A 23,627-nucleotide genomic window follows, 5' to 3' on the forward strand; every position below is an offset into this window, starting at 1 on the left:
TAACTCAATAGAAAATAGATTTAAAATACAATTTGTAAAATCTGACTTAGAAAAGAATAATGTTGTCCAGTTCTCACCTGTTTTTTAGTTCTTTCTGCTTTAGCTGAAACTGTATCATGGCCTTTGTGTTGATCCATCGTACACAAGTAACAGATGAAGCTTTGGTCAGTACGACAGTAGATCTCCATCAGTTTGTCATGTTCAGAGCAGATCTTCTCTTGGAGCTCTGCACAGGCTTCAACTAACTTGTGCTTCTTAAAGGCAGGAGACTGATAGTGAGGTTTAAGATGATCTTCACAAAAGGAGGCCTGACAAACCAGACAGGACTTGACAGCTTTGTGTTTTCTCCCTGTGCAGGAATCACACTCCACATCTCCAGGTCCAGCGTAACAGTGAGCAGGAGAAGCAGCTTGGAGTTCAGTCTTCTTCAGTTTCTCCACCACTTCAGCCAGCATGTTGTTCCTGCGTAGAACAGGTCTTGGAGTGAAAGTCTCTCTACACTGAGGACAGCTGTAGACTCCCTTTACGTCCTCCTGATCCCAGCAGCCATTAATACACACCTTACAGAAACTGTGACCACAATGTAGAGTCACTGGAACCCTCAGGAGATCCAGACACACTGGACAGCTGAACTGATCCTGATCACTGGTTTCTGCCATTTTCTCGAACTCACAGACAGAGACAGAGACAGAGAGAGAGAGAGAGAGAGAGAGAGAGAGAGAGAGAGAGAGAGAGAGTTCTATAAGTTTTGTTTTCTCTGAAATGAACTTCCTGGTTCAGTGTGTTATTGTGTAACAGAGAGAGGAGGTGTGGCTTTATAGAGAAAAGGAGCTCGGACCAGTGTTGCCAGATTGGGCTGGTTCCCGCCCAAATGGGCTCCTTTTGGTCACGTCCGACCGGATAAAAATGCATTGGGCGGGTCTTTAAAATTTGGGCAGGTTTTTGATGCAACAGGTGGGTTTTTATTTTTGACTATAAACAGTATTCTTTATTATATTGTAATGAAGACTAACTATAAAATAAATTATATAATGTAGGATGACGTTTAAAGTAGGTATGGTTCAGGTTAGCCAATAAGGCTCAGAGGAATCCTGTCCAATCAGACTTCAAGCTTGATTGGCAGGTTGTTGTAGGCTAATTCGTTATATCGTCAAAACTGCATTATCATCATCAGTGATCATCATCATCATCATCATCATCATGCCAAAGTGGGGTAAATAAGTCCTACAGAAAGGAATGGGAGAGCGACCCTGTGGTCGGCGATGATACAAAGGCATTTTGTAAATACTGTCAGTCAGAAATCAGAGCACAGTTAAATGATTTGAAACAGCATGCGAATACAAAAATAATGAAATGATTTGAGAATTGGTCTACTGTATTAGAAAAGATCTGTAGTTCTGACAATAGTAGCACAAGAACAATAAAAAATGTTGTCCCCTTCTGAGGTTTCCGATGTAGACCTTGTGTTTTATTAAAATTATCATTTATATTTAAAAAAAAAAAAAGATGTACTGGATATACTTGGGGCGAGCCTGGTGTGATTTGTTAGTCTGGTTGTTTAATAAGAAAAAAATGTGTTTTTTATTCTATAACAGTTTTAATAACAGTATGTACACAACAGAAGAGTATTTTATAATGATACTCCCTCCACCAAGCTTTAAAAAGATTATAAAAAAAGATTTCTTTTTTAGAAAAAAGTTTTTAAATCCTACTCATGCTAACTGTTAGCCAAGTTAGCACAAGTGACTCAAATCTATAAAATCTGCTTGTGTAATTTAGTGGTTAGTTCTGGATCTTTTTCCAAAAGAGAAAGAACAAAAATTAGGATAATTGAGGATACAGCTTAGACAGTAGTAGTAGTAGTAGTAGTAGTAGTAGTAGTAGCCTTTATTGTCACTGGTCACAGGTACTGTGAAATTAGCCATCAACCTGTCCATACATACAATACATTCAATATGACAAGGGGGGGACAGGAAGACAGGGAATTGAAAAGAAATACAGCATAACATGAGGGAAGGGAGGAGAAAAAAAAACAACCCCCAGACTATGCTCCAGTGGGGAGTACAGTGTGGGAACAGGAAAAACACCTCAGCAACATAAGCAAATAAACAGTACGCCATAAACACACGACTTGCAACAGGGGAGGGGAGTTGGGGGTGGAGGTAATCCAGCACAGGCAAGCAGCCATCAGGTCCTGCAGCCTTTATCTTCGGCGCTGGTCACAGACCCGCTTGTCAGACTGGCGGTACAAAGCGGCGAAGGGGTGGGATGGGGGTTGGAGGTTGAGTGAGTGCATATCTTTTATATATATGTGCGTGTGTGTGTGTGTATATGTATGTATGTATAGGCCTGGAGAGTCGTTGCTCCTGGCATCAAATCTTGGTGCCTCAGTCCGCAAGATTGTCATAGCGATAAACAGCAAGTTGCCATGGAGACAGCCTTGATCAGGTCCCAGACAGAGTCAACAATTCGCAGGTGTCTATGGAAATGGGGGAAGGAACGCAAGAGCATCTCGCTGCAGTGCTCTTCCAGGGGAATTGTTGTTCCAGCAGCAGCCTTGGCCGAGGGGAGCCGAAAGCAGATAAGATTGGGTTTGTTTGGTCTTGGGGCGAGTAGACGCATTCCAATTTACACGACTACTCTCACGACTAGTCCATTCTGGTCTCCAAATCGATCCATTTTTCTTTCCAAAGTTCTCCATGATGTTAACAGTATCCAAAGCAGTGAGCCTCACTGTGATGTTATCCATATTGCGGTTAATAGTCCCAGCCTCAGTCCCAGTCCCCGCTCTGCCCACTGCATCAATCATGACGGGCAGCCTTGGGAGGTTTTGGACAGCTGTCACCGTTTTCTGATTTTCTCGATAAACCAGGGCAATGCCTAATCCAATCAGCATAAATCCTGTCATCATGGTTCCGAATAGGTAGATGTCTTCAATTAAATGTCCTCCACGGAAAGAGCCACCAGACACACGACCCGCCACCTCTCCCACGCGTCCATCGTATAGCCAGCTGCGAACGTTCCGGAAGGGCAGTCAGGTTCCCCCGCACCCAAGCTTCTCGTCGAGAAGATGGTGTCAATTTCGTTGAGAGACCAATTTTTCAAATCCATGATGTTTTTTAGTTTGGAGAGCAGTGCGGAGAGAGTCTCTCAAAGTATAAGACAATAGACGAGACGACAGTATTTTATCTCTCAAAGGTTCAATCTATTCTGGTGGATCTACACCAGTCTAGCAAGATCTGAAGCTTCTAGAAAACAGAATGAAGGCAGACTCACAACATGTTCCAAAATCATTTTATATATAAGTCTGCTTTCAGCTTTCTCAACAAGAAAGGGAAAAGGGGTTTCAGTTGTGCTAGCGAGAGGAATGGAGACTGTTCATGGGAAATCCATGTGACATCAAACTTTTGTGCAGAAATTGCTGCAGTGAAGGAGTTGGGACTTGTCACTGTGTTAGGAGTCTACAGGTTTATACATGCAGCTATTTTATTTTCATCCACAAGTGATATGGATGCTAATGGTGGTTTGAATCCAAGGGAACTGTAAGGACAAAACAGTTTACACAGGATTGGGGTGAGCTCCCACACACACACAACATTACTGGTTGAGAAAAACAAAAACATTACTGGTTGGTTTGTTTCAAGACTATAAGTGGAGTCTAACGTTTAACTAGATTTGTAAAGTTTGTCGCAACAAACTTTGATGTTGGCTTTGACGAGGCAAGTATTCTCAAAGGCCGGTGCTTTTTGGAGGCAAGTGGACATAATGTAAGGGTCAGTGTTACTTTTATAGGCAAGTGGACATAAAACCTGTGAGATCTAATGGAGTGCTAGGGTGCTAAAACATTTGGAGGCAAGGGGAGACAAGCATGTGACATCATCAGAAAACCTGTGACGCAATTCCCCTCCTTGGGCTGAGTGTTTTGATATGCCTCATGTCCAAAATGTGCTAATGTTTTTTGTTTTCACGTGACATCACGTGACGTCAGCAGAATACCCGCGAGGCAGTTCCCCTTATTGTGCTGAGTGTTTTGATATGTCACATTTCTATGTTGTAAAAAGTTCTTTGATTTTGCATATCTTGGAGGTGGGGCTGAGGGACAACCGAAAGGCCAGTCGGTACACCAACCTTTGTTCAGAGTATCACCCTAAAGGAGCTGGCCGAGTTTGGTGTAGATAGTTTTAAAGCTTGCCGAGTTATAAACCTCCAAAGTTTATAATGGGAGTCTATGGGAAAAAGGCCATTTTGAGGCCCAGTACCTGAAGTACCGGTACTCGGATCGCTTAGAAAAGTAAAAGCAACAAACTTCAGACCAGTTTCTACAACATATCCGAATTTGGTGCATGTGACTTGAAAGCCCTAGGAGGAGTTAATCGATAAATTTTTGTCGAAGCTTAAATAGGAAAACAGAATGTTGGCTTCTACAAAGCCAACATAAGAATTCTAAGCACTGTTTAATAATAAATGTTCTAATTTATTACACCATGTTCAGTATATGTCTGTATGTTAGGTTAAGCTAAAGGACAGTAGGTGAAGTGTGTAATGAGCTACAGTTGTCATCACATAATGCATGGGAGTTTCAGCTCACATTAGCAGCATAGCTACACTGGTGTGAAAAAGTGTTGTCCCCCTTCCTGATTTTATTATAATTTTGCACGTTTGTCACACTTTAATTTTTCAGATCATCAAACAAATTTAAATAGAACATCAAAGATAACAAGTAAACACAACATGCAGTTTGTAACTGAAGTTTTTTATTATTAAGGGAAAACAAAATCCAAACCCACATGGACATGTGTGAAAAAGCCCCTCCCGAGGTTAAAACAAAACTTAACTGTGGTTTATTACACCTGAGTTTAATTTCTCTAACCACACCCAGGCCTGATTACTGCTACACCTGTTTACAATCAAGTGATCACTTAAATAAGACCTGACTGACAAAGTGAATTAGACCAAAAGGTCCTCAAAAGCTAACATACCTGGTTGCATGCCTGTCTGAACTTTCATAAACCAATATAAGGCATCAATAAATAATAATTAAACTTCACATCAAGAGCAAAAAAAAAGAAAAAGAAAAAAAGAAGGTAAAACCAAAAAGTCCAAAATATCCAGATTATTTACAGAGGTCTTGAAAATACTTAGAAAGTAAAGATATAAAAAAAAGAAAGAGGGAAATCTATGAAGTACTTCCCCTGAATCCCCATTTGGTTCTACTTTGGGAGAGTTCATCTATGTCGCCGTTTATTACGCAGGTTTATTTGTCGCGCTGCTGTTTTGGTTTCACGCTCTAGCAGTTAATACACAGAACCGCATGCATCTTGCGGAAGAACATTGTAACCGGCGCTACTTCTCTCCGTTTATGCCTATGGACGAGTCACACAGGTCCTGTGCTACTCCACAGCGGCGGTGACCCGCTAGACTAAGGTTGACTGAAATAAACACTTATTATAGGTGTACCTGGTGATTCAGGATATTGACTCCAGTACTCACCAATATGGTTTTGGATGAAGCACCCCTAAAAATGGGCTAGCCTCCCCCATGGGTAGAAGCCTGCGCTCATATAAGCTACTGGGGTTTGAACTTTTCTCCTCGAATTTCATACATTGTCTCTTGAGGTGGGTTTGATTCCCTGTCATACGATTATGATCCGATCACAGAGATGATGTCTGTTGTGTTGTAATCAATATCCTTGGCACCATGGAAACTGGGATCAGTGATAGGATGGCGGAAGCAGTGGATATATGCCCATCATCTCGGCCCATGACCAGCCTGGTAAATAAATGCCTCCTATTTGTCCAGTGACTGATTTGTTAATTATCCAACCCTAGGTGTGTATTACTGCCCATTGGATCCATTCCCTTCCACTATGCTCCAGACCATCTCGCAATACTATTTGCCCTTCATTTCCACTATCGTCAATAGATCCATAGCATCTGGTCAGGTACCAACTACTTTCAAGAGAGCAAGAGTTATTCCCATCCTAAAGAAACCTGCTCTGGATCCATCAGACATCAGTAACTACAGACCGGTATCACTTCTCTCATTTCTTTCAAAAATGCTTGAATGCATTGTCTATAATCAACTTTCTGTATCTCTATCAGAACAACCTCCAAGACCCCAACCAGTCTGGCTTTAAAGCAGCTCACTCTACAGAGACAGCCCTTTTGGATGTCTCTGAGAAGCTACATGCTGCTAGATCAGTCAAACTGTCATCCATTCTTATCATCCTTGACCTGTCAGCAGCGTTTGATACGGTCAACCACAAGACTCTCTTATCCACCCTCAAGAGTCTTGGGATTTGCGGATCAGCTTGGGAATGGTTTGCTTCCTACATGGAAGGACACTCATATCAGGTAACATGGAGGGGATTGACTCTCCACTGGCGTCCCACAGGGCTCAGTACTTGGTCCTCTTCTTTTCTCCCTGTATACTCACTCTCTTGGTGAAGTTATTTCATCACATGGGTTCTCTTACCACTGCTATGCTGATGATACATAACTTATCTTCTCCTTCCCACCCTCAGATGCCACAGCTTCTGACCGGATCTCAGCATGTCTGGCAGAAATTTCATCATGGATGACTGCTCATCAGTTAAAGCTCAATCCTAGCAAAACTGAACTGCTGTTCTTCCCAGGTGATTCATCCCCAGGTCATGATCTTGCTATATCCTTGCACAATGATCTGATCTCCCCTTCAGCCACAGCTCGCAACCTTGGGGTATGTTGTAAAATATCTTAGTAGAAATAATTAAAATATTATTCCTTACAATACTATAACCAAAGTAAAGTATTAGGCCTTGCAAAATATTACAATTGCTGTCATAAGACATATGTAGGTGATGTTGTAGGCCAAAGATGTTTATTGCAACCAGATTCCGGGCTGTCAGGCCTAGTCAGTCTGAGCACATTTGTAATAACAACTTGTTATGTAGAAGGGAAAAGACCATTGTTCCCAGACCTTAGCTCATAAATTGTTATGGAAAATGAAGACCATGGTTCTCAGACCTTGGTCCATAGCAATAACATGTTATGTAGAATGAAAAAAAACAGTGGTCCACAGACCTAGGCCCTGAGAACTAAGGGGAGGAAAATCCATAAATGCTAATGGGAAATAAGAGGAAATTGGGTCAGTGTATTTAGAAAACATAGGAGGTAATGCCAGTAAATAAGGTGATATGGCACCTAGGCTCCTAGGAGCGCCAGGGTATATATTGAGAAGATATCTGAGGTTTTTTTGGTTCTTCGGGGGCGAAGGTGTGTGCGCGCATGGGTGCGTGGGGGCATGCGTGCGGGCGCGTTCCCGTGTCCGCGGGTCAAGGTGGGTGTTTTTATTTTTGCAAGGACGACGCGAGAGTTCTTGTTTTTCTTGATTGATTTTGCATGACATGCTCTTTTTGGGGGTTTTAATTTGTTACTTTTAATTTGGCAACTTTGTTACTTTTAATTTGGCAGTTTCTCTTATAATTTGTTGGCTGATTGACCACAATAAAAAAGTCATTCTCATCCAGGTCTGAGGAGTTTTCTCAGTATTTTTGTAGTAATTATAGAGTTAACAGTTAAGTCTAACTAAAACCGTCTTTAGTAACCAAAAAGTCTAAGTGTGGAGATCACCCTGCGATGTGTCGACTTGGAGACCGGCTCTGAGTTCCGACAGGTAACCATGGACAATCAACTGTCCTTTTCCTCTCATGTTGCTAATGTGACTCACTCATGTTGGTTTCTTCTCTACAACACTAGAAGGATTCGGCCATTTTTGTCCACACAGGCTGCTCAGGTACTTGTTCAGTCTCTTGTCATTTCTAGACTGGATTACTGCAACGCACTGCTGGCAGGTCTACCTATGAACGCAATCCGTCCTCTGCAAATGATCCAAAATGCAGCTGCCCAGTTTGTTTTCAACCTGTCAAAGTTCTCGCATACCACCCCGCTGCTGCGATCCCTCTACTGGCTTCCGGTAGCTGCACCCATCAGATTCAAAACACTGATGCTGGCCTACAAAGCCAAAAATGGACCAGCTCCCTCTTACCTCAAAGCCCTCATCATTCTTCGCACTGCACCCCACAATCTCCGATCTACCAGCACTGCTCGACTGGTCCACCATCTCTCAGGGAAGAAGGCAAGTATACTACAAGACTCTTCTCTGTTCTGGCACCAAGGTGGTGGAATGAACTTCCCCTAGAGGTCCGGACAGCAGAGTCACTGGCTATTTTCAAGCGGCGGTTGAAGACCTACTTATTCAGGAAACACTTCAACTAGCACTTCTTTCCTTTGCATTTAAAAAAAAAAAAACAACCTTTGACACTTTTTCATTGTAACTTTGAACAAATGTTTGAAACTCATGGTATCTTAAGTATGTAACCTAGTGAACCAGCATTAATGTATTCAATGTTAGAGATTTTACACTCACAATGTTAGAGACTTTACACTATTTAATATCTTTAAACACTTTGCCAGTTCTCTTTGACATATTTTTGATAAAGTGGTTACCAAGGTTGAAATAAGATTAAGCCAAAATTTGTTTTAGGACTTCAGTTGGTTGTATATAATTCAAAACAAAAGATTTCTGTACAGTTTGTTCAGTTTGACGAAGTTTGTTCAGGTTCACACCATTCAATCTCCTTTTCGGACAGCAACCAAGAGGCCTAGTAGACGTGGATGAAGAGGCATGGGAGGAGCATCACTCACATTATCGCTCAGTAATGGAATATGTACAGAAGGAACAGATCAATAAAGTATCCCTAAGCACAGGAGTTACAGCTGGGTGATCGGGTACCTCTCCCCTTACACAACCTGAAAGTTCCTCCTCCACTGGCAGGGTGCTACACTTTTTTTGAGGTTAGAAACTTTTCATATCACGTATAATAAATCCATCCTAAGAGTGCATACAGTTAAATAGTCTGTTTGAAAGCATTTCTTATTTCTAGAAACATCCTACATTCAGCATTCATTACTGTTCCAGTTTCTGCACACAAAATGACCAGTGTAGCTCAGGGACAAATTATATCTCACACCTCAGTTAGAATTTTACTGAAAACTTTTACTAACATTTTATTTTGGATCACAAAACCTCACAGATGAGTTATTATAACACATACAGAATCCAGCGTATAGAGGCTGAGTGAATGTGGTGTGGACTCTGGAGGAGCCTCATGGTGTCAGAGATGCTGTAGAAGGACAGAGTTCCTGCACTGTGATCCACATACACTCCTATTCTGGAGGATGATGGACCTCGGAGCTCAGTCTTAATGCTGTTGTGCCAGAAAGAGACAGAGGAAGAAGAACACTCCAGACTCCAGGACTGACTGTTGTGTCCAAACCAACACTCATTACCCCCTCCTTTCCTGCTGATCTCTTTATATGACACTGATATGTCCACATCACCGCTCCTCTAAACCTCCCAGTAACAGCGTCCACACACACTCTCCTTACACAACACCTGAGTCCTGGAGTCAAATCTCTCTGGATGATCAGAATATCGCTGTTGTGTCTTACTGAATGTCACCACTCTGTTCTTCTCAGACAGAATGAGTTGAGGATGTGCTGTGTTTGGATCCAGAGTCAGATAACAGAAATCTACAGTAATAAAATGTCTACATGTTAGATGTTAATCACAGGATTTATAATAAGTGTGTGTGAGACACCTGTCTGTGTTTCTATCCTCCTAATGCAGCTCTATAAACATGGATCAGGTTTAGATCAACAATACAGACATTTTAACATTGTGTGTGTGTGTGTGTGTGTGTGTGTGTTGGTGTGTTTGTGTCTGTGTGTGTGTGAGTGCATGTCTGTGTGTGTGAGTGTATATCTGTGTGTGTGTGTGTGTGTGTGTGTGTGTGTGTGTGTGTGAGTGTGTGTGTGTGTGTGTGTAAAACCTACACTGCAGAAAATCTTCTCTGCTCTTTGGTTCTGAAGGTAAACTGAACTGCTGCAGCTTTGGAGACACAGAAACAAAATGGAGACAGAAAAATGACGTGAAAACAGTTTAAAGAGTGAATGTGACAAATTTGCTTCCTCACGTTTATTTCAGACGTCAACAACGTCACCATCTCAATTTATTCATCAGCTATGATTTTCTCCACAAATGTAAGATTTGTACTTTGTTTATCTGCTAAATTGTAGGGATGGGAAGTTCGGTTCTTTCGGACAGTTCGATTTAATGAACCAGTTCAAAAATCCAGTTCACCAGTTCTTTTACGTCCTGACATAATGACGTCAATCACAATGACGTAATGACACAAATTCCATCATCCCGCTGCCGGCAGATATTAATATAATCAATTTAACACATTCGAAAAGTTCTTTGTAATCATAACTTTAGTTGAATACGTTTCTTACATTTAAGTTTTGCAACTAAAACACCCAGTACAGGCTCTGATGTGCAAACGTGGATATAAAGTTAAACTAATCTTCATCAACTTACAAAAAGCGGCATATAAAAATACAGACTAACCTGCACAATAGTCAATAGTAAAATTAACTGACATATTGAGTGAACAGTTGTATGATTTTTTTTTTTTTATAAAAATGTTTAATAGCCTATGACTAGTTACCAGAGGTGGCAAAAGTACACACATCCTTTACTTAAGTAGAAGTACAGATACTCATTTTTTAAAATACTCCAGTAAAAGTAGAAGTAGTGACTACACTCTTTTACTCAAGTTAAAGTAAAGTAGTATGGGCTCTGACAAGTACTTAAGTAAAAAGTCACCGTTACTACTACCTGTTTAGTGTCATGCTGGTAAATTGACGTCATGTTTTATTTATTATATATAAAATCCTCAAGCTGTCATATATATATATATATATATGTGTGCGTGTGTGTATATGAAAATGAATATTTAATTTTGGAGTGTGCTGATGGATAGTGAAGTGTTCATCAGCCACAAGAGTGTTACGAAAGGCAGGCACTGATGTAGGTGAGGTAGGGTGGAGTCAGCGTTCACATTCATCCCAAAGGTGTTCAGTAGGGATGAGATCAGAAAACAACCACATATAGCAGGAAAGGTCAGGTGACCCAATACTTTTGGAAATATAATGTATACCAAGTGTATCACCAAGGCCATATCCCAAACTGTAGGGAGATTCCAGCTCTGTCCTTGAAAACAACTCAAAATTATTGTGATGTTTTACAAAAGACAAAATTAATGTTAATTAAATTAAGCACTTCGTGTTTTTTGGGTTGACACCAGGGGCGGTTCTAGGGTTTCATCTTTAGTGGGTTTTAGCCCTCAGTGAGAATTTAAAATAAAAAAGAGTTCTATATTATATATTATAAGACAACTCTGGTAATAAGTATAGTGAAATTTTACTGCTTTTGGTTACCGTCTTTGCGTCTTTCCGCCGATTAACGTTATAGATAAACGTCTCCAGCTCTGACTGCGTGTGCACGCTGCGCGTACCTGTGCATTTCCGTTCAAATACAGCAGACAGCTGAAGACGCACTTTTGAAAGACTACAACACACGCGTGTAAAAGCAAAGTAAAAAAAATCGCTTTTGGATCAAACTGATTAAATAATTTTCTTTCCCAGTGACGACATGTCCTGCATTTTAACGTAATTTTTATTGTTTATTTATTAAAGTAAAAATTATACTCATAGTTTTAGGGTGGCTGAGATTACAGACAGGGGGCTGAAGCCACCCTAAAAAAGGGCTAGAACCCCCCATGGGTGACACAATTCGCAACGCATTCGCCAGGAATCCTTTTTGATTCCGATTATTTCAAACTTCTCCCTCATATATGGCCATGTGTGTTCAGGAATGTCCTCGTTGTTAGTTATTTTAACATCGGTGATGTAATGTATTGTCATTTTGGCAGTGTTTCTTTAAGTGCTACTTAGGCCTCCGTAGTTGATGTTATGACTCCTCCTACTTTTGCATATGCACTGCAGTACTGAATAAAGAACCAAGCACGTCTTATTACTGAAGCTGCGTGTCAGTAGCATTACTTTACATGGTGTCAGAAGTCTGTCAGGAACAGATAATAAACAGAGTATGGCATCATCACAGTTTGATCACCCTAAGATCGACTGGGATGCTCCAGATTTGTTCCAAGAGTATGAAAGGTTTCGGAGCCACGTCACATTCGTGTTTGACGGCCCGCTATCGGAGCAAACGGCTAAGCAGCGTGCAGGCTGGCTGGGCACATGGATCGGTGAGCAGGGCAGAGAGATATATAAGACGCTACACTGGGGCGAAGGTGAGAAAGATGACCCGTCTAAAGTCCTGGACAAGTTTGGCACCTATATAAGGCCGAGGAAAAATAAGAGAATAGCCAGACACCGATTTAAACAAAGAAAACAAGGAGTCACGGAAGGTTTTGATCACTTTGTGAAGGATTTGAGACTCCTGCTCATGGATTGCGAGTTTGGTGATCCAGATGATATGTTAATCGATGCAATAATCGCGGGTGTCAGAGAAAAGCGCGTCCAAGAGAGACTGTTAGACAGGGGGAAGGGGGAAGATTTAATGCTACCAAAAGCAATTGAAATCGCCGTTCAGCAGTTTGAACTGTCACAGAAGCAAATTAAAATTGTCAGAGAAGAAGAATCTCAGGTCCAAGCAGTGAAGATGAAAACAAAATACCAAACAGCAGACAAGAAAACATTTCAGAAAAATCAGACAAAATTTGTGCAGAAAGACATACATGCAAACCGACCAAAAACCTGTCCAAGTTGCGGCAAAGACCAACAGCATAAGTGGAATCAAGGTAAATGTCCAGCAAAAGGCTCTGTATGCTCGTACTGTCACAAACCGAACCACTGGGTGGCAGTATGCCGAAAAAGATCAGTAAACGCAGTCAGTGTGCAGATGCGATCAGAATCAGAAGATGATGAGATGCTGAACATAAATATCACACAATCAAATGAGCACAGTGATGATAAATGGACAGCAGACATTGAAATTCTGTCTCAGAAGGTGCCATTCCGAATTGATACTGGTGCAAGATGTAACACATTGACTTTAAGTAGTTATCAGGCACTCCTGCATGATGGTGATCTCAGATGCTCTAATCGAGTGCTGAAGTCCTACTCTAACCACAAGCTGAAGCCTATAGCTGCGGTTGACCTTCTGGCTAAAAATAAGGATGCTGAGATTTTAACAGAATTTGAGATTGTGGACATCTCTCAGGAAAATGTAAATAGTCAATCAGAGAGCAAAAAGCTATAATCTGAGCCTCAATTTCGGCAAATGCCATATCAGGCAATCTTCTGTGCCCTACGTAGGCCACCTAATAACATCAGAAGGTCTGAAGGCAGACCCAGCGAAAATAGAGGCTGTCAAGTCCATGCCAACACCGACGGACAAGGATGGTGTTCGTCGTTTCCTAGGTTTTGTCACCTATCTGTCAAAATTCCTGCCAAACCTCAGCGAAGTCGACGCTCCTCTAAGACAGCTCCTGAAAGAGGATGTTGAATTTGCATTTGAATGCGGCTCCGCCTGCAGTGGTATGATCTGTCTGTAAAGTACAGACGAGGAAAGGATATGGAACTGCCTGACACACTGTCTAGAGCTCAGTTACCTGAAAACAAGCCAGAGATGGATGGCTTTGAGTGTGTCTCCATGCTCAACTTTGTTTCGGTGAGTGAGCAGAAATATTCAGAGCTCCAGGACTGCACAAAGAAGGAGCTCATCGGTCTTCAGCACATAATCCGACAAGGTTGGCCAGACCACAGGCGTGATGTACCTAATGCAGTTCAGCCGTTTTGGGACTCACGAAGCCAACTTGTCGTTGCTGATGGTGTTGTCTATAAAGGCCTTCGTATAGTCGTACCCCCTTCCATGCGAGAACATATGCTGAAGCTTATACATCAGTCTCACTTAGGTATAGTGAAGAGCAAGCAGAGAGCTCGCGAGGTCCTATACTGGCCAGGCATGAGTTCGGATATTGAGCAAATGGTGAAGAACTGCGGCAAGTTTGCAGACTTTCAGAATCGGTTACCTAGACAACCGCTCAAACCAACAGAAACGCCTGATCTTCCATTCAAAGAAGTAGCTTCTGACCTGTTTGAGTTTGAAGGAAACCATTATGTTCTGCTGGTGGATTACTACTCAAAATTCATCAAAGTGGAGAAGCTGAAGGGCTTACACTGTCGTGCTGTAATAGAAAAGCTCAAGGCTCAATTTAGCAGGCATGGAATCCCAATTATCCTTCGAACAGACAATGGGCCACAATATTCAGCGGATGAGTTTAAGGATTTCTGCCAAAGTTATGGAATCATTCACAAAACATCATCTCCACATACGCCACACTCTAATGGTGAGGCAGAGGGCGCAGTCCAGACTGTAAAAAAACTTTGGTGTAAGGCACCAGACAAGCATCTTGCACTGCTTGACTACAGAACGACGCCACTAGAGTCAGTAGGCCTTTCACCAGCTCAGCTGCTGATGGCCAGGCGTCCCCGCAACAACCTGCCTGCTGCCCGTCTGCTGCTCACACCAACAGCGTACGACCCCCTTAAAGTTAAACGGCAACTAGACAAAAACAAAAGTGTTCAGAAGTTTTACTACGACCGCAAAAGGGCAAGCCGCCCTCGTGCTCCGCTGAGGCCTGGAGATGAAGTAAGGATGCAACCGTCGCAACATTCAGCATCTTCGCAAGAGCACAGCAGCTGCCAACGAGTCTCGTCACAGGCTTAACGGTGATCAGTGGACAGAGACACCACAGTCAGTGAGTGTCGAGGAGCCAAAGTCTGTGGATCATCCTAATCCATCCCAAGCATCACCTGCAGAACTAAGGGCTGCTAAGCAGACATTGTAAACTGGGCAATATACTACTAGACGAGGCAGAGTGGTGAAGCCTCCAGACAGGCTCTGCTTGTAGTTAGGGAAAGGCGTGGTAAAGACGCTTGTGGAAGTGATGTGCTAGCAACCTCTCCTTCCTAGTTACATCTGTTTGTGTTCAACAGTTCATTGTTTGATAGATTGTGTTTTGACTAGGATGTATGCATGTTGTGTTAAAATCCCTTATATATGTGAACATGCAAGTTTATGCAAGTTTCAGAGTTAAAGAGTAAACGCCGCAATGTCTAATTCTTGTGATGTCTGTATATATACACAAGTGATTATTTTAGCATGGTTTTGTTTCACGCTTAGGAGGGGAGATGTAATGTATTGACATTTTGGCAGTGTTTCTTTAAGTGCTACTTAGGCCTCCGTAGTTGATGTTATGACTCCTCCTACTTTTGTATATGCACTCGAGTACTGAGTAAAGAACCGAGCATGTCTTGAAGCTGCGTGTCAGTAGCATTACTTTACAATAACAAACACAACATGCAGTTTGTAAATGAAGGTTTTTATTAAGAAGGGAAAACAAAATCCAAACCCACATGGACCTGTGTGAAAAAGTGCCCCCCCCCCAAAAAAAACAACAAAAAAACAAAACAAAAAGTACAAAGAAATGCAATACACAAAAGACAATAAACAGTAACAGAAACAGCGCCGACCGACCAGTGTATATACTGTATGTAAATACTGAATATTCAAACTATATTTCGTGCAGTAACATTAGAATGAACACAGTTTCTTAGCAAGTCAAGTCAAGTCAAGAAGCTTTTTATTGTCATTTCAACCATATATAGCTGTTGCAGTACACAGTGAAATGAGACAACGTTTCTCCAAGATCAAGGTGCTACATAAAACAAAGACAGGGCTAAGGACATGTAAGTAGTCTTAGCCACATAAAGTGCAACTGTGCAGCCTGGTGCAAACAGTGCAGGACAAGACAAGCAAGACAGTGCAGGACAAAAGACAGTGCAGGACAAAAAACAGTGCAGACATTAAGTTACAAGACAATACAAAAAGTACAAACAATGCAATACACAAAAGACAATAAACAGTAACAGAAACAGCGCCGACCGACCGGTGTAAATACTGAATGTTCAAACAATATTTTGTGCAGTAAAAGAATGAACAGCAGCAGGTTCTTAGCAGCAGGTCCTTTGGAATATATATGGAGTTGTGCAAAAAACAGCAGATGACTGAGATATTGTCCAATATGTGCAAAAACAGCAGAAAAGTGTGCAAAACAGTGTGTGTGTTTTGTGAGGGTCTATGCAGTCCATACAGATGATGTGTGTGTATGTTGTGCTCAGTATAGTACAGTTCAGTTATTGAGAAGTCTGATGGCTTGTCGGAAGAAACTGTTACGCAGTCTGGTCGTACGGGCCCGAATGCTTCGGTACCTTTTTCCAGACGGCAGGAGGGCCAAAATTTAGCCCAAGAGACCGCAGCGACGAGTCATCCAAGATGTCACAAAAGACCCCTTAACAATCTCCAAACAACTGCAGACCTCACTTGCCTCAATTAAGGTCACTGATCATAACTTCACCATAGAAGAGGCTGTTCAAAAATGGCCTGCATGGCAGAGCTCCAAAACGAAAACCGCTGCTGAGCAAAAAGAACATAAAATCTCGCCTCAGATTTGCCAGAAAACATCTTGAAGATCCCCAAGACCTACTCTGTGGAATGATGAGACAAAAGTTGGACTTTTTGTAAGGTGTGTGTCCCATTATATCTGGTGTAAAAGTAACACCACATTTCAGAAAAAGAACATCATACCAACAGTAAAATATGGTGATGGCAGTGTGATGGTCTGGGGCTGTTTTTCTGCTTCAGGACCTGGAAGACTTGCTTTAATAAATGGAACCGTGAATTCTGCTGTCTACCAAAAAATCCTGAAGAACAATATGCAGAAATCTGTTTGTGACCTCAAGCTGAAGCAAACTTGGGTTCTGTGTGAGGAAGAAACCTTGAAAGGAACTAGACACAGAAGGGAATCCATCCTCATTTAGGTGACACTGTATAATAATGTAAATGTAAATAATGTCATTTTTACAATGGTTTATAATAGTGCAACTGAGAGCTCCTGAGGAAATAATGGGTCAGTGCAAACTCTGAGTTCACCATGGACCCAACAATAATTCCTTCCTTTGAAAGTCTTCAAATGATCTCTGATAATGTCCAGACCATACAGCTGACTGACACAACAATGGTTTAAAGAAGGCTCCATCCACAACAATTCATGAGTCACTGGCTGACCACACAGATCAGTCCCTGGCAGAGTGACCACCGGGTGACAAGACTCCAACCAGAATTGATGAAGTAGCTCGGTAAGAAGAGACGATCAGACTAGGAACTTGGAACACTGGGAGATTAGGAGTGGCATATATAGCTTGACAGAGAGAGAAAGAAAGAAAAAAAATGTTAGGTATAGTTGTAATCAGGTGATGGACAATATCTGCAAAGTGCAGAGAGAGACTAAAGCAAGACTAACTATGACAGAATAAATAAAAGGCTAGAGCAGTGCTTCTCAATTATTTTCTGTTACACCTTCCCTAGGAAGAAGTAAACATCCCCCACCCCCCCAACCTCTCTGCCATGACTGTAAATAGTATAATTTGTCTATAAAATTGTTATAAGTACACCTCTGCATAACATTGTACACTTATTAACATTAAAGAAATATAGATCAACTTACAACAAAGAATAACTTTATTAACATTTTTTGTCTGTAACAGAAAACACTTAAAGTGCATCAATTTGCTTGAAATTAAAAAAGAAATTGCAATCCTTATTTCTCTCTCTCGGGTCTGGCCTTGACGTGGCGAGGGAGCTTGCGTGTTCCAGTGAACCTGGAAAGCGATACCGTCGGGAGCTCGCTCCTGGTATGGTCACCCTAGGCGGGCCGGTCTCCAGGGTAGGTTCCAGACAAACAAAGACCCCAGCATGTCGGTACGCTGTGAGGTGGCAGCCCCACCAACCGACTATTCTGCGGAGGGCTAACAACCCACCCAGGAGAAACCTCTTTTGTTACGAAACCGATCAGAGAAAGAAACTGGACTGCCCAACATGGTAACGGACCCCAGCCTGCCCCCGACCAACGAGTACGGATCAACCTTCGACATAGGACCCGAATCGCCACATGGAATGTCCAGACACTCCTTCGCCCTGGAGCTGCCACCCTGCTGTCCCGAGAGCTCTGCCACTATAACATCTCCTTGGCCGGGCTCTGTGAAGTTCGATGGCACGGCAATGGCGAAATAACAGCAGGCGAACATTGCTACTTCTGGAGTGGCCCCGAGAGACGAACAGGCCTTTATGGTATGGCCCTTGCCATCTCAAAGGACCTCCGCAAGTGGACACCCCTGAGCGACAGATTACTCTCGGCCCGCTTTCTCCACCAACATGGCAAGATGACAGTAATCGTCGCTTAAGCTCCCACCGATGTTGGTGAAGAGGATGCGAAGGATGCTTTCTTTGACAAACTCCACCAGGCTGTTGGCCTAGCCTCACCACATGACATCACCATCATCACAGGCTCACCTGTCGGCACAATCTTTGCTGACAGGTCCACAAACGACAACGGTAACCGCCTTCTCCTTCTCTGCCACCATAATAACCTCTGTGTCGCTGATACCTGGTTCCCCAGGAAGCTTATCCGTTACTGGACATGGTACAGCCCAGATGGCAGAACCAGGAAAGCGATGGACCATATCCTCATCTCTCGACGCTGGAAGTCGATTGTCACCAACTGCCGTGTGTACCGAGGAGTAGAGCTTGGCAACACAGACCATTGCCTGATGGTGGCCCATCTCAAGTTAAAGCTGTGAGCCAACCAGCACACCAAGACTCTGCCTCGCCTGTACTCCTCCCTACTCAGTGACCCAAACATCGCCACAGACTTCAGTTGCGCCATCCACCGCACCTTTTATAACCTGGCTAAAGACAAGGTGAGCGACTGGCAGACCTTCAAGGAAAGTATCATCCAGTCAGCTCACAATGTCTTCGGACACTTTCGACCTCCCCCGAAAAAGCCCTGGATATCGGAGAGGACACTTAACATCATCGACCGGCGACGTGAGGCCCGTCTCCGAGGTGACCTGACAGAGTATCGACGACTGAACCGCCAATGCAATGTGCCTATAGCCGAGGATAGAGAGAAGTTCTGGCAAGCAGAAGCTAAACACCTAGAGTCCGCGGCCAATAATAACAACATGAGCCATGTTTCCAGTCTGCTGCGCCAAGCCTGTAATGGCCCCCGCATTAAGACAGCCCTGGTGAAAGATTCTGATGGCAACCTTATAGCAACTGAAGCAAACGGCCTCGAACGCTGGAAAGAGCACTTCAGCCTCCTTCTGCAGCATGGCACCTCCCCGGCCGATCCCACCATCTCATTGGCCGCTAATGCTGCAGCCCCTATTGTTGCCTGCAGTACAAGCCCTGTCACACCTGAGGAAGTGCGAGCTGCCCTGGGGAAACTTAACAACAGGAAAGCCCCTGGCATATGTGCAATTACCGCAGAGATACTAAAGTCAGGCGGTGAAAGCATTGTCGAGTGGCTTACCCGCATATTCAATGAGGTGTGGGAGACAGAGAGGCTCCCCAGCGACTGGACCAGAGGAGTCATCTTGCCCTTCTGGAAACGTAAGGGCGACAGGCTAGTCTGCAGCAACCACAGAGGCATTACCCTTCTCTCCATCCCCGGCAAGCTCTTTACCAGGATCTTGCTTACTTGTGCTCTCCCAGCCATTAGAAGCAGCCGCTGTCCCCAGCAGGCCGGCTTAATGCCTAATCGCTCTACAATAGACCAAATCTCCACCGTTCGCTTGCTGATAGAGAAGACCTATGAATTCCGTAAAGATCGTCATCTTTACATCGGAATCATAGATCTGAAGTCTGCCTTCGATACCGTCTGCCACACTTCACTGTGGAGTATCCTACACACCCTTGGAGTACCACCCAAGATTGTTGCCCAGTTCAAGCTGCTTTATAGCAACGCTCAGAGCTGTGTCCGCATCAACAGCAGAGACTCAGACTGGTTTCCCATCTCCAGTGGCGTTCGCCAGGGCTACGTGGCTGCACCTGACCTCTTCAATTGCATTATTGACCATCTGATGTCCAGGGTTTGTGAGCGGGTCCCCGGTGTGTCCTTCGGCAGCTACCACCTGACTGACCTGGAGTACGCTGATGACACCATCCTGCTCAGCACGTCCTACAGCCAGCTGAGAGATGCTCTGGCCATATACAGTGAAGAGGCGGAGAAGCTTGGCCTCCAGGTGAGCTGGACAAAAACCAAGTTCATGTATGTCGGTGACAGACCACATCCACCTTCCCTGTGGCTTGGCAATGACTTTGTGGAACTTGTCAAGAATTTTGTGTATCTGGGATCCATAGTGACAGACAATAAGGACATAAAACCAGAGGTTACCCACAGAAGAGCCCTGGCTACGTCAGCTCTGCAGTCTCTCTGGAAACCACTCTGGCAGCACCAGAATATCTCACGCAAGACGAAGCTCCGGATTTACAACTCGGCAGTACTCTCCATCCTGCTATATGGCTCGGAGACTTGGCCCTTAAACAAGACACTGGCTGCAAGATTAGATGGCTTTGATAGCAGGGCTCTCAGAACCATTGAGAACATCAGGTGGCCCCAGCGGGTTTCCAATCAAATGCTTAGAGCCCGCACGTGCCAGCCCAGAGCATCCTCCCAGGCCGCACAACGTCGCACCCGCTGGCTTGGCCATGTCCTCCGTCTCCCTTCTGACCATCCAACGAGAGCTATTCTCCAGTCCGAGGACTGCAGGCTGGAGACGACCACGAGGTAAACCCCGCACCGATGGCTTGACGTCCTTGCGGGCAACCTTCAACAACAAGGAGTTGCTATAGAGGATGCAGAGCAGCTGGCACAAGACCGTCAGTTCTGGAAACAACTAGTTCATCTGGTCGGCTCAACGCACAGGGATGGGACACCCCCTACCCATCTCAGGAGCCAAAATGATTGATTGATTGAATCCTTATTTAAACTGTAAAATTTTTTGACCATTTGATACTGAAAAATAAACTTAAAAATAATCAATGAATAATAATAAATTCAAATTGATCAGCAACATTAACTCAGGACACAATATATAAAACCCTTTGACCTACAAAACAAAAATTTAAAAAACAAATTGAAAACTAGATTTGTAAAGTTCGTCGTGACAAACTTTGATGTCTTTTGGAGGCAAGTGGACAGAAAGATTGTGAAAGCTACTGGACCACTAGGGTGCCAATACTTTTGGAGGCAAGAGGACATGAGCATGTGACGTGATCCAAATACCCGCGAGGCAGTTCCCCTCATTGTGCTGAGTGTTTAGATATGTCACATATCCATGTTGTGCAAATCTTTAATTTTCATGTGACGTCACGTGATGTCACGTGACGTGACCATAATACACGTGAGGCAGTTCCCCTCATTGTGCTGAGTGTTTAGATATGTCACATTTCCATGTTGTACTCATTTTTTATTTTCACGTGATGTCATGTGACGTCACGTGACCTCAGATCACGTGACCAAAATACCCGTGAGACACTTCCCCGACACTTTTGTGGGTGGGGCTACACGTGACATCACGTGATGTCATCTGAATACCCGTTGGGGTGCCAATACTTTTAGCGAAAAGTGGCTACTGAGGGTTTGGACATTTCATGTCAAAACTGCAGTTGTTATGGGATTCTACTTATTATTATACTGCATAGAACACAGAACAGAAGCCGTGCCTGAGCTCTGTGCACGCTGCGTGTGTGAGAGCTTAGAGGAATTGTTGGAAATCCCCATTCAAGTCTATGGGAGTTCGATCGCCGTCTACGGGAAAACTGAAAGTTACGTCTGAACCTCGAAATAAAAATTTCGTCCAGAGTAAGGTCCTAAAGAACCTGCCCGAGTTCGGTGTAAATCGCTCGAAAACTTGCCGAGTTATAAAGCTCTTGTGGCTGCGGTTCAGTTGTATCAAGCTCAGTTACTGAACAGCTTGAGGAGTCAGCGATACAAACAGTATTCAACACACATGCAGGAAGTGAACTTCAACAAGAAGCTTTGGGACTCTTTGTGTCCTTTAAAGAGCCATTTGTTGTAGTTTCAGCATCATACAGACAGGACAGTGTCATAAAAGAAAAATTCAATTTTGTGGAAGCAGAAGAGGTTTCGGTCGGATTAGCAGTTTGTTGTCAGAAAAGAGAAAACTGAAGAGACCTCACAATAAAAAACAAATGTTTCCATTATATTCCCCTGAGAAAGAGTTTAGAACAATTATTGTCTCATCCAAAAATCTTTGCCATGATAAATGTTGGATCTCAAAAATGCAGCAGTGGATATTTTTATGACATCATAGATGGCAAACTAATGCTTTCACACCCTTTATTTTCATCTAGACCAGGGGTATTCAATTAAAATTCAAAGAGGTCCAGTTACTAAAATGTCCTCCCAGCAAAGGTCCGAATCTTATATTGTCACTTAAAATAGTACCCTCATGTTAATAAAATCAATAACACACATACATTTCTATATCATTTATTGTTAAATTTCAAGTGTTTTTAAAGTCTGAACTTGTCTGGCACTTAAATGGAAAACAATCCTGTAGTTGTCTTTACTACATGTCAAGTAACAGACAACAGACACTGAATTTCTTCTGAATAAAATAAATAAAAAGTGCAAACACGGCTTTGAGCAGCCTGAACTTAGGGCCTATATTTCAAGTAATGTAAAACATTCAGAATCTTTAGAATAAAATAAAAGAGCTTTTAATCTTTAAGAAAAAAATTAAACAAAAGACTTTTTACACATTAACTATACCTGGTTGCACGCCTGTCTGAACTTTCATAAACCAATATAAGTCATCAATAAACAATAATAAAACAAACTTCACATCAAGAGCAAAAAAAAAAAAAAAAGAAAAAGGAAAAAGGAAAAAAGAAGGTAAAACCAAAAAGTCCAAAATATTCAGATTATTTACAGAGGTCTTGAAAATACTTAGAAAGTAAAGATATGAAAAAGAAAGAGAGGGAAATCTATGAAGTACTTCCCCTGAATCCCCATTTGGCTCTACTTTGGGAGAGTTCATCTATGTCGCCGTTTATTACGCAGGTTTATTTGTCAAGCTGCTGTCTTTGTTTCATGCTCTAGCTACACTTTTTTTTTGAGGTTAGAAACTTTTCATATCATGTATAATAAATCCATCCTAAGAGTGCATACAGTTAAATAGTCTGTTTGAAAGTATTTCTTATTTCTAGAAACATCCTACATTCAGCATTCATTACTGTTCCAGTTTCTGCACACAAAATGACCAGTGTAGCTCAGGGACAAATTAAATCTCACACCTCAGTTAGAATTTTACTGAAATAAATAAATGAAGGAAAAAAGGCAGTCATTACAGTGGACAAATTATACATAGACAGACAACTATATCGCGATAAGGACATTACTCCCTGGCTTTTCTGAACACTTCACTTTCATTCCTGAGTCAATAACTGCCATAGTCACTAAAACATGTCATCTATCACTTTTGTAACCTGGAACGTTCGTGGATTTGGTTCTCAGACAAAGAAAGGTCAAAGTTTTTAATCATTTGAATAAACTACAAGCCGACATTTGTCTCCTGCAAGAAACACATCTATCGGAATCAGATTATAACAAAATTACATCATCAAATTACAGTCACTTATTCTCGGCTCACTACAACACAAAACAAAGAGGAGTATGCATTCTAATAAATAAAAAAATCTCTTTTGTTCATAACACCACTATTACAGACCCTGAAGGACGTTTCATTATTATAAACATCTCCATTAATAATAGCCTGGTCACAATTGGC

General features: G+C 42.6%; 2 protein-coding genes and 1 long non-coding RNA gene across 3 annotated transcripts in view; all 3 read right to left on the reverse strand.

Annotated features, from left to right (window-relative positions):
- The window catches only part of LOC113645130 (tripartite motif-containing protein 16-like), a 664,889-nt gene extending 664,238 nt beyond the window's left edge, over positions 1 to 651 (reverse strand). Inside the window, exon 1 of the mRNA XM_047820383.1 lies at positions 561 to 651. The gene's annotated coding sequence lies outside the window, so the exon portion shown is untranslated. The remainder of the gene's footprint in view (positions 1 to 560) is intronic.
- LOC113649453 (E3 ubiquitin/ISG15 ligase TRIM25-like) overlaps positions 1 to 900 on the reverse strand; it is a gene marked incomplete at its 3' end in the record, with an annotated part of 2,266 nt that extends 1,366 nt beyond the window's left edge. The window contains exon 1 of the mRNA XM_027157266.2: positions 78 to 900. Within this exon, the coding sequence (XP_027013067.2) occupies positions 78 to 659 (582 nt within the window). The remainder of the gene's footprint in view (positions 1 to 77) is intronic.
- Positions 901 to 8,848: 7,948 nt separating this feature from the next.
- Positions 8,849 to 10,166, reverse strand: LOC125145859. The gene is made up of 2 exons (XR_007144322.1): positions 9,876 to 10,166; positions 8,849 to 9,572 (listed from the first exon to the last, which is right to left on the reverse strand). It is a non-coding gene; the product is annotated as an uncharacterized LOC125145859 (long non-coding RNA).
- Positions 10,167 to 23,627: the final 13,461 nt, after the last annotated feature.

Source organism: Tachysurus fulvidraco, chromosome 11 (genome assembly GCF_022655615.1).
Source record: "Tachysurus fulvidraco isolate hzauxx_2018 chromosome 11, HZAU_PFXX_2.0, whole genome shotgun sequence".
Taxonomy (NCBI): Eukaryota; Metazoa; Chordata; class Actinopteri; order Siluriformes; family Bagridae; genus Tachysurus; species Tachysurus fulvidraco.